Below are 11,442 nucleotides of genomic sequence, written 5' to 3' on the forward strand. Positions count from 1 at the left end.
GCTGCTCAGTGACTTCCACCTGTCTTGATGTCTCAGATTCTGCAGTTGCTTTTTCGTTTCTGAATTCAGTTCAGGGTCACAAGGAGGGATCTCTGAGGCTGCATCTTCCCCCCTCCCCACCCCACTAACATCCCTGGCTCTTACCTCCCCCATAATCAAAAAGGATAGTTTATCCATTCCAAGCGCTGCCTGCAGCCCCACTGAGCCGTCATGTTTTATGCAGGCACTGTTTCTTTTAATTGCAGTCTTGAGAGCAGATAGGTGTTGGATGGATTCAAAGTTGTCAGTTGAAATTCCTGATATTTCATCTTCTCCCATTGCTTTTTCTTTAATTTTATTTCTGTAAACATTGAGGGCAGAACTTTTCGAAGAATAAAATGGTGGTGGTGCATGTGCTAGAAATGCAGATTTTCTCTAGTAGTTATAAAATGAATTATTCAGGTTTACCTGCTTTGGAGGCTGCTTAATGAATTGATAGTTGGATGCACTGTCAAAGATTTTTGTTCTTGGTTGCAGTACTCTAGCTCAGTGGAGCAACAGAAGCAGCACCCTGCCAGTGCAATAAGAATATTGTTTCCTCACTAGTATTTGAGCAATCTGCAATAGCCATCTGTTATTCTTTTAAACATAGTGGTGCAACAGGTATATTTCTTGGATTTGGAAATTTTACCAGTACAAGTGGATAGTAGAAATTTAAAGCCAGGATTTAAAAGAAGATTTCAAGGTGTGTTCATCTTTATTCAGCAGATATAGTGGTTATGATACTAGAAAGAAGAGAGATAAGCTAAACATATGGTACACAGTTACGGAAAACAAATGCTGAACTCTTAAATCTGTTCTTTTTCAATGTTTGTTGTTTTCTTAGATGGCTTCAGTAACAGATGCCAGATACAGGCAGAAAGATACTTCAGATCAAAACTTTGATTACATGTTCAAACTCCTGATCATTGGCAACAGCAGCGTGGGCAAAACATCCTTCCTCTTCAGATACGCCGATGACACTTTCACACCAGCCTTCGTTAGCACAGTAGGAATTGACTTCAAAGTGAAAACAGTTTATAGGAATGACAAGCGGGTGAAACTGCAGATTTGGGTAAGTGCTAGCATTTTAAAAAATGCTTTATATTAATCCCAGCAAAGTTGTGATGGTAAAAAATAGCTTGTTTGGAAATAGATTTTTGGATTAATATAGATTTTGATTGTTCATAAGTTTTGTGTGGCTGCATCATTTGTATCCCTGTAGTATTGCTGAGTAAATTCTCTTTGTATTGCTGCCTCTCTCAACTGCTGGGACTCCTGATATGGTCTTAAGCAGCTGCTCTACATTCTCAGAAGTCAGTGTGCTATGAAACTGCAACAAACCCAGAGCAGGTCTGGAGCCCTTCAGTAGCGCTTTTTGAGTGAGCACTAGTAGGCGAAGAAATCCAGTGAGCACTTAATGAGTGAACTCTAGGCATAGCTTCTACTATCATCTTATGTCCTCCAAATAAGATACTTGTGTCTACCTGCACCTGGTGTGCCTGCTCAGCAGCACCAAGCCAGATCACTTTATCCATCCAGAGCTTCTGGGGGGGGAAGACAGAGATATGCTTCAGACCATATCTGCTGACACAGCTTTTTGGTAAATCAAATGGGAAGAGAACTTGTGCAGGTAAGCTGGAGGCTCCCTCTGCTCAAATACCCCGTCGTGGGACCTTTTCAGCCTTTTTGGATTGTGGCATCCTAGCCCAGTTAAAAAAAGAAACAAGTTCCTGAGCTGCAGAGTGGCAGACCAAGGCCAGGCAATCCCGTCAGTAGCTCCTAATGTTCCTTTTTATGGAAAGCAAGTGTTTTCTTTTGTTCTATTTGCTGGCAAATTACTTAAATTGCATTTTAACTGCAGAGTTTATCCTGATGGTGCTTAAATACTCTGTGTCCCAGTGAATAACTCAGCGTGTTTAAAAAGCCTAGGCTCAGGTTGCTGTTTTTTAAAGTACCCTGGGGCTCCCAGCTGGAATTCCAGTTTGCAAGATGCTTCTCTTCTGCTTTGTGTAAAGAGAAAAGATCTCAAATAGAATATACGAGGCTAATATTCTCTTAAACAATTTCAAAAGGAATTAACTAACTCGAGATAGCTGCTTATTTAGTGGTTTCTCCCACAAGTTAAGCTTAAAGTTCAGGCTTGAAGATGAGTTGAAAGTGTATAGAATTTCTACCCAAATCCTGTCCCAGCTAACGGAATAGTCTTCTAATTGATCTATATACACTTGATTTATAATTAATCTTTAATTATTGCATTTAAATGTAACATTACAGTAATAACTTTTTTATTTACTGGGATGAGCTTGAATAAATTAGTGAGAATCTAAAATGAGGAAAATTAGGAACTTTTTTTTTCCCCTGCAACAATATGATGCTTTTTATTTCTATGCTGCCAAGTACAAGATACAACAAATTATTTAATGAAAGATCCTCTTTGTGTTGCAAAATTCTGGCATTGAAACTAATGTAGGTAACCTGGCATGAAACTGTTTGGTTTAATTTAGGGTTTAGGTAATAAGAATGTTTGGCCTTCAGGCTCTGTAAGCAGCTAAAGATGATTTCCATCCAGTTTGTCTTAATCTTGGAACATGAAATTCTCTAATGAATTGTGTAAAAGCAAGACAGAAAGCACCATGAAATATTTGGTTTTTTTGCAAAGGTGTTAGGATTAAAATGAGTTAAGCAATAATTTTAATTAAATCTGTTTGAGGGCTTTGGGGGTAAAAGGCTTTAATAACCTTAAACTTCTGAAAAGAGTTGTCAGCTAGATTCCTCAGAGGATGCTATCTATAGAGCCTGTAATACTGGAGTTACCAACAACACAGTTGATTTAAAATTTAGTTTCAATAAAAGATTCATGTAAGTGTTTGACAGTTTCCAGAGTGACTCGTGCTCTTTTGTTCTCGCTTTCTGTGCTCTTTGCATGGATCCCTGATGTGAGTCATGATTTAAGAACCTTAACAAAAACACTAAATGTGTACCTCTATAACAAACTCTGTATTTGAACTTGTTTACCTCCTGCCTGTCTTGAGACTAAACTTGTAATTTCAGTGTATTTTTCAGGGTCTATGTAGTAGTAGTAATGTCAGCCATTAGCGTATCAAAACTATGTGTTCCTGTGTGTAAGAAGGAAGGGTTTTCTTACCAACCTATCTTCCAGTTACTTTAAAAAATTATTTACAGCTGCTGTTGAGTTTCTATGAGTGTGCGACCCTGTGGTTCTGTTGAACACTTTGCTTTTACTTACAACTTTCCAGTTACGTTGACAATTATTTTAATTATGTCCGCTCTAAGCTTGATGTTGTTTTACCTGAACCAGGTTTAATATGAAAGTAATGTGAAGCTAAGTGAAGAAGGAAACGTGAAGTTTAAATGAACCACTTCAAATGTCTTTATAAAATCCAGAGGAGCACTTCTAGGCACCTCTGATGTTCTCTGCTCCACAGAGCCAGGTCTCTTTCAGTTCGTGGATGCTTGTGGAGATCTTAAGTGCATGCAGCTGTGGCAGACTGGAGGTGCTCAAGGGTTGTGCACAAATAACCTTGTTTTGTGTCCTACAAATCTCAAGGCAGGGGGGCAGTTACTACTGCTGTGCTGTGATCCAGGGAGATCAGTGATCCCTGGGACTTTCTACACTGACTTGTGCCTGTGTTGAACAGAAGAGCAGAGTATTTGGGTGTAGGACCCCAGCTACAAAGAGCTCCTTGGGTTTTCTTAAAGCTAAGGAAAATTCACACTGCTTCAAGTGTCAAGCAGTGCCCGTGAAGACTAACAGCATGTCTCTGTGTCAGAAAATGTCTTTCTGGCCTGTCTCATGGTTAATGTCTCCAGTAGAATTTGATGAGCGTTTTTAAGCTAGAGATCTAGCTTCTGTGTTCGTGCTGAGTTTGAGAAAGTCTGTATTTTGTAAATCAGGATTTGACAAGTTGTCAAATGCAATGATCAGAAAAGAGGGCTGCTCTGTTTAAATTTGATGTCATTAGTGGGCCTCTTGCTTTGTTGACATTGACACCTCAGTCACCCAAATTCTTAATTTAATTAGAGTCCTATCAGTTGTGCTGGTAACCTGGCAGTCTGGGAAATGATCTGCTTTGAAAAAACTTGAAAGGACTATCACTTGAGTTTGAGAGGAATGGGACATAGCAAAGATAAATATTAATGGTGCTTTTAAAGTAGAATGATAGCTCTGCTGCTAGAGAGCAAAACAGTGAAATGGTCCAGAGAAGGGTTGTGTGAAATAATGTTTTGTAGGGTTTGTTTTTGTCTTTGAAGGACTCCAAGATCAGCTGACCATGTTTTAATTTCAAGTCTTTTCTGTCTTGTTTAGGAATGGTGGCTTTATGTAACAAGAATAAATGACTTTTTACTGAGAAAGTTCATTTTGTAGTTGGTTGAGGTTTGGTAATTTAAACACCTCTAATTTAAGACATTACTTTTGTAAATAAATCAATATATTATGTAGTTATTCTAATATCTACATAAATATAATTCTTAGATTAGATTTTTTTTATGCCACTGCCATATAATACTTTCATATAAAGCATCTCCCTTATGATGTGTTTGTAAGTAGCCAGTTCATAATATCTCTTTGCATTTGGGGTGTACCTGTGAATTATTTCTTTCTTGACCAGCAGTTTTATGTTCCCAGAGTTGCTAATTACTGATTACTGGAGGAAAGCTATTATATTTTCAGTTAGGTATGCTTTTTATTATAAATAAATCTCAAAGGTAACATTATTATATTCTTAGCAAGTGCATGCTGTTAATACTCCATGCAGCGTTCAGGTTGCCTAGCAGCTAGAGAAGGCCACTTCATCCACATCCAGATGGAAGCAAGGTGACTGAATAAAAGTGATTTGGGTTTCAGGTGAGAGCAATGTGAGATTTCTTTTTTTTTTTTTTTTCTCCTTTTTTCTGTGCGTTTGTGTGTCTATTGGTGGTAAGTAATAATAACAGCAGAACCCTTGAGCAATGCAGCATTGAGGTTAACTGCTGAGGGGCAAACTGGTCCTTTGTGCTGGCCCAGTCTAGGTTAATTTCATGAGCTCTTTGGATAGTAACACGGATTAACTGATGGAAAATGTGTTGCACGCCACGACACTTTGCACAGCACACAATATATGTTTTGCGTGAGGAATTTTCTTACACATCCGTTATACCTTTGTACAGCACTCTAATCCATAGAGTCTCATTTTTTGTTGCACATACTACACATAACACACAAACATATATGTGACTAATAATAAACGGAGTTTATGGTTTGGCAGCTGATGTTACAGTTGAAACTGCTTTCAACCCCCTTTTTAAAAGGCAAATAGAGGTTAAATTTAACTTCAGGTTAAGAGGCAGAAAGGACGTGATGTTCAGATGGAGACAGCACATTTAGACTGTAGTATGATTTTTTCTTTTAAGGTGCTCCTTACCAGATTTAAACTGCTAGGATGAGTGTAGCTTTTTCTTTCCTGTTAACAAAAATGTTTCTATGGTTTAACTGCTGAAACCTGTAGGGGTCTGAGATTAGCTGTAGCGGATGTCTGAAACACGCGTTACAGCTTTCAGGCACAGCTGGGAAGAGGGTGCAAAGTGACATTGCTCCGTTTTTGTGGGAAGGATCTTTACAAACAGAAATATGACAACTGGTAATTATGTTGAGTGGCAGTTACCATTACAAAACAAAAAAAGTGTAAACCAAAATAAAACTCAAGCTGTGTAGCTGTCCAGAAGGCAAATATGCAGTGTTTTTAAAAGCTTTTTGTATCAGTTGTCGCCCAGATGACAGGATGTTACTGTGCAGCTTGCCTCATAGGGAAGGGATTCAAAGAAGTAACGCTGGTAACTAGATTCATTTTTTTAATTTAAAGGAGGTAAAATTAGAACACCGTCATACTTGATTGTAAATTTTAATGTTAATTGCACACTTAACCAAGAGCTAATTATGCATTTCAGATGAGAGAATCATCTATTCCCCTGGCATCCCATTCCCATCATGTTTTTGCTAAGTTCCTTGTAAGCACCGACTTTAAACTTGAATGCTTGAACAAAACTAATTTCTAAAAAAAGGAATAATGAATTCTGTAATTTAATATATAGATGCAGTAGTGACGGATGTCTCTAAAGATCTAATGGGCCTGATTCTGCTCAGTAGAGTCACAGCTGTCGTGAAATCCTCTGATTCGCTGTTAAGATAGAGTCATGAGAGTGAAAAGAACAGGTTGACCCTGTGAGAGAGGCAAGGATTATATCTTATTTACAGCACTGAGGACCTACTGGGTCCCAGGAATGAAAATCATCAGGGCTGAGTGGATGTAAAGCACTACTTCTGATGTTAAAACACAATGCAGAATATATGACTGGAGAAGAGAGACAATAACAGTGTCTGTAATTCAACTCTAAGGTCTTGGTTATATCTCAGGTAATAATACTCCTGCTTTGGGAAGAACTTGGTGCTGATGCCACTCTGAATGGTCTTTAGAATTGCCAGAGTGATACAAGGGAAATAAAAATAAACAGCTGGGTGGTTAGTTATCCCACGCACTAGTGAATTTATTTCACAGCCTAAGCTTGCTGAGCAGGGCATTCCAAACAGTTGACATGGAAGGTTTATTTCTGTTTATAATCACCTCAATCCCATTGTTATCTCATTATAACTCTACATTACAGTGAAGGCCAAATTCCAAGAAGGCCAAATTCAAATTCAGTCTGAGCTCTGTAACTGCTGGCATTATTCCTGGCCACAGTATTGGATTTACTCTCACTGCAAGGTGTAGTGTCTCTTTTTGTGATACATCTTTGCAGAGGTACTAGGTGTATGGAGCATTTGCCCTTCTTTGTTGCATTACAGTAAAATGAACAAAATCTACAATATTGCGCTGAGAAGTACCAGGGTGTACCCAGGAGCAGGGCTGAGTGTATTTGTGTTAGTTGATTAAGAGCTGCTGATAGTTCAAAGGTTTGGACTTTTTCTAGAGAAGATGGGCCAGTGTTAACTGGTTGTCCAGTAGACGAGAAGCTATACGTGGGAAATTTCAAGGGAAATTCTTCAGTTGATGTAGTAAGGCAGTTAAGCTTTGAAGAGGACAAACGGGTTGCTGGCCTCATGACATTTTGCGTTTAATGTTTTTTACAGCAGAAATTCAGAACAGGTATTTTGTAATCATTTTACATGAGGTCTTAGACTTGTGTGCCTCAAAACATTTTCCTGTTGTCCTTGTCTTATCAGAATCACCCGTACTATGATTTTCTTTCACAATGTTATCTTCTGCATAATGAGTAGGTACATTCTATATTTAAATATCCTTGGTTACACTGGGATGGGTTAGGAGATAATACAGTGGGTGGAATGTATGAGTTTCTCATGGTATTTGTCTCAAGTGAGTATGTACTTAAACTGTGTCATAAGTTTTTGGTCATGAGAAAATACAACTCTGAGCTTATTCACATTTATAACTCTGGTGCATTGTGTTGTCTACTGCAGTGTCCTGTTTTATTCAACGCTTATGAGTAGGTGGAATGGCTGATTTCAGAGATAAAACCAGGAACCCAAGACCACAGAAACTGGTTTTCAGATGTGAGAAATTGTACCCTGTAGCACAGCTGGAGTAGCCGGGAGTTTAGCAGTGGGTACTTTGTAATTTATTTTCTGTTGTCTAGCTATTTAATGTCATCCTGATTCATTAAACAGCATGAACTGAGCTCACAGATGTTGAGCACAGATTTTCAGTATTTCTGTCAGCAAGGCTGTTTCAATTATGTGGAAGGAAGGTTTTAAGACCTGAAAAGCACCTTTTCAGTTGTTAGAAAGGTGAATGAGTGATGATCCTTCCAGCACAGGGGAAACAGCGACATTATTACTTCTCCACAACATAAAATCATTGGTGTGTGGTTTTTTTTATTATTTTAATAACCAGGTCCCCAGAATTACTTCCTACCTGGTTATTGCAGTTAAATCATGCTGCAGCTGCAGTGTAACCACAGTGTGCTCAGAGATCCACCTGACTGCGGCGGGTAGTTGTATCGGGAGGCAGCAGCACTGGACTCCACGGACATGTATGGTGCTGACAGAAGGAAACACTGGTGAGAAGCACCAGAAACTGGACAAAAATGCAGCATGCTCCTGCAGTGTAGAGAACTGGGAGGTCTATGGCTTGCTGGTTAGGTTCTCCCATTTGCAGAGCAACATAGCATTTACCAGGAGACACTGATCTCAACCTGGATTTCTGGTGAGCCCTTCTGGCTGCCTACCAAATATTAATGAGGGTGATGAAGTGAGAAACATGTAAATCCTGTTTGGGGATAGATGTATCTTTCACTAGCAGCTTAGCACCTTGCATTTCATATTCAGGGGCTAGCAGCGTATCCTAGGCATTCTAGTGTGTTCTTTTCTGCTTCTGTCACAGTCCAGGCTTTGCTGTGTTGTGATGTTCCTCCTTCCAAATGGAGCTGCAGGTCCCAGGTGTTTTACCTAGCTCACACATGGCATCCTGCGCTTCTGTTGTGCGCTTTCATCTTGTTTGAAAAGTCCTTTGGTTTTGCTAATTCTGCTTCTGATCCATTGCTAATCCTATTGCCGATACACTGCTTTGCTACTAATTTATATTAGAAACTGAATTAAAAAAAGGCAAGAGGGTTTGAGACTTGGGAGGAGCAGGTGTGAGTGGAGCAGATAAATGCACTGTGTTATGAGCTGCTGTGCTTTGTCAACTGAAATAACTTCATACGGTGTAAGACTCAAGTGATTAAACTTTGTATCAGTTAAAGAGGGCTCAGTGATGATATTTTCTCAGCCAGATTCTGGCTGGCTAGTCACTCTGACAAACTGCTGCAGACATTTATACCCATGCTAGAGGGTAAAGTCATGAAGGGAGAGCAGTGCGTGTAGATACGTGTGCACACAAATGCGACGGATGTCTATCAAGTGTTACTGCCTCTCTGCTTTTCTTGCAGCCAGCGCAAAAATAAAAGAGAACACACGGGATCTGTGCATAGGATGTTTACTAGACAGGTTATTCACCGTAGTGCTGCTTTTGCTTTTGCATGTGCTTATTCAGAGATCCACCTGCTGCTTCCCCTCCTTTGGTCCCTACATTGGTGATAATGCTGTGGCAGTTCTGAACTCACCAAGTGTTTGAGTGCCATGGTAACTGCATCCCAGGCCGCTGACTGCCAGCGGGCACTGAGCCCTTCCCAGTTCTGAAAGGAAGCAAGTGCTCCGAGTGCCAAATTGTGGCAGACTGGCGTGAGTCAGCTTTGATAAGTCTGTGGAAAGTCCTTTACCAAGTGGTCTGCAGGTCTCTCTCTCTCTCTTTTTTTCTTTTCTCTTTAATCAAGGAGAATGAGAAATAACTCACATCAAATGTGTTTTGGATGTTTTTTAACTCTAAAACTGTCCTATGTTATTGAAAGGCTAAAAAATGCATTCCCATTGGAATTACCACTGAATGCTGAATTGGTTTCTTGCTGTGCATTTTAGCCTCATGCTGTACACATTTCTGTAAGGTTATGCCACTTTTATAGTTTTCTCTTGGCTCCATGTTACGCACTCTGGCTTGCTCTCAGTGAAATCAGATAGCACCTTTGTAAAGATTTGTGCATTTAACTGTAAGGATAGTTGTCAGTGAGTACTGTTGTAACAGAATTTGAAATAATGGAGTTGTGCGTAAGCGTGAACAAGAAGAGCTGAGGAAAAGAGAGGAAGTCAATTTATCCTGACTATAAGATCCATCAATTGATTGCATGGAATAACAACACTGGAAATCTACAGCCAAGCAAGGCTAATTAAGGAATGCATTTTCTACGTCTCCCTTGCACAAGGGTGGAATGATGGACCTCAACCTTTATGCTTCTCCTACCCTCTCTCAGCCCTCACTGTGTTGTAGAACTGCCAAAACTGTGAAGAAAATCAGATTTCACCATGTTCCTGTGTATACGTGCGTGCAATTTCTAAAGAGAGACTCCAACTTAACTTCTGTTGTAGTTATCAACTTCAGCTACGATAACAGTGACAGCCCCGCAGAGGTTAACTGAGGCTAAGTGTGATTTCAGGTGTGTAGTCATGTAACGTCTTGACAACTTGGTAGACAGAATCAACCCTCTCTGGAGTTGTCTCCACTATCATTAGTTGTAAATGCTTTTGTTTGCTCAGTGTTGCTGTAAAATACAAACTTCTTCCACTGGATTTCTTTTATACCTGCTCTCTGCTCCCTTCGTAGAGGCAGAGCCAGCTAAATGGAAGGCAACAGAGGATTGGGAAAAACGAAAAGAGCTAATTAGGGGTTGGAAGGGGTGATTAAACTTCCTTTCTCTTACCCTAATTCCTGCAAACTGCCACTTCATTGCAACGCAGCATGGCAGGGTTTATTCCAGTTCCTAATGAGAGGAACACGAAGTGCTAGTTTCAGTCCTGCTACCTGTCTGGTTTATTCCCATGTTATTTCTAAGGTGCCCAGGGCTGAAGGCTTGTGTCACACATTGTTGGGAATGTTGTGCTATTTCAGAAATTGCTGCTCGCAAAACTGTGGAAACTTGTTTATGATTGCCAAGGAGAAAGTTCTGTCTGTGTGTAGCCATTAGAGAGAGAAACTTAAGTGCCAGTTTAAGGTATAGAACTTGAAATGCCATTGAGTATTTGAATTTACAGCGGTTTTTCTCCCATCTCCAATCCCAAAAATGCAGTGCTAACTGTGACCAGAAAAATAAGGGAGGTCTTTAGGTAGGATTCTAATCTCTTACGTTGGTGCAAACTTGGAGGATCTGCAGGACAGATTTATGTCATGCAGAGGGTTTAATGCTGTAGTAACCTTGTCCGGTGCATCCAGCTGCTCAGGAGTGTAGTAAAACACAGGGGAGATGCGTTGTCTGAAAGCCCAGGAGGGCTGCGTTGCACAGTGATGGAGCTGCTGTCACAGGAGCATCAGTCGGCACGAACACCGTGTGTGGATTCCAGCCTTCCTGCAAGGTGGCTGGTGTCTGGGCTTAGTGCTTCCTGAGATGAGGAAGATATGGATTTGGCAAAGCTCTTCAGCCTGTTTTTATACACCCTTCCTCACCAAACCTCCTTCCTAGGCTGTTTTCCTAAGTGTGAGACATGGTATAAAGCACAGAAGAGACTTGAGTGGGTTAGCTGATTATAGGAACTCAGCGCTCCAGATGAAGGGTGTTTCTATACTGATGCTCATTCCAACTGTTGTGCTATAATTATGCGACAGCTGAAAATCCATACCTGTTTAAGGCTCCTTGTCCTAGCTAAAATAGAGCTGGAAATACATACCTGTTTAAGGCTTCTTTTCCTAGATAAAATAGATCTCTTTTATAAGAATTCTCATCATCTTGAAAATAGCATGCAGGAAAAAGTCACTACTGCAAAAATATTAAATGAGGTAAATTTATGAGAACTGCTTGGATCCCCCTGAGTCTTTGGGGGTT

The 11,442-nt window shown here is 40.1% G+C and overlaps 1 protein-coding gene across 1 annotated transcript; it reads left to right on the plus strand.

Moving 5' to 3' along the window:
- Positions 1-865: 865 nt before the first annotated feature.
- Positions 866-1,093, plus strand: LOC104460164 (ras-related protein Rab-3A-like; the record flags this gene model as incomplete). Its single annotated transcript, XM_010078253.1, has 1 exon — positions 866-1,093. A coding segment is annotated over exon 1 (228 nt), but the record flags the coding sequence as incomplete, so codon positions are not given.
- Positions 1,094-11,442: the final 10,349 nt, after the last annotated feature.

This window comes from Pterocles gutturalis, unplaced genomic scaffold (assembly GCF_000699245.1).
Source record: "Pterocles gutturalis isolate BGI_N339 unplaced genomic scaffold, ASM69924v1 scaffold41078, whole genome shotgun sequence".
Lineage (NCBI taxonomy): Eukaryota > Metazoa > Chordata > Aves > Pterocliformes > Pteroclidae > Pterocles > Pterocles gutturalis.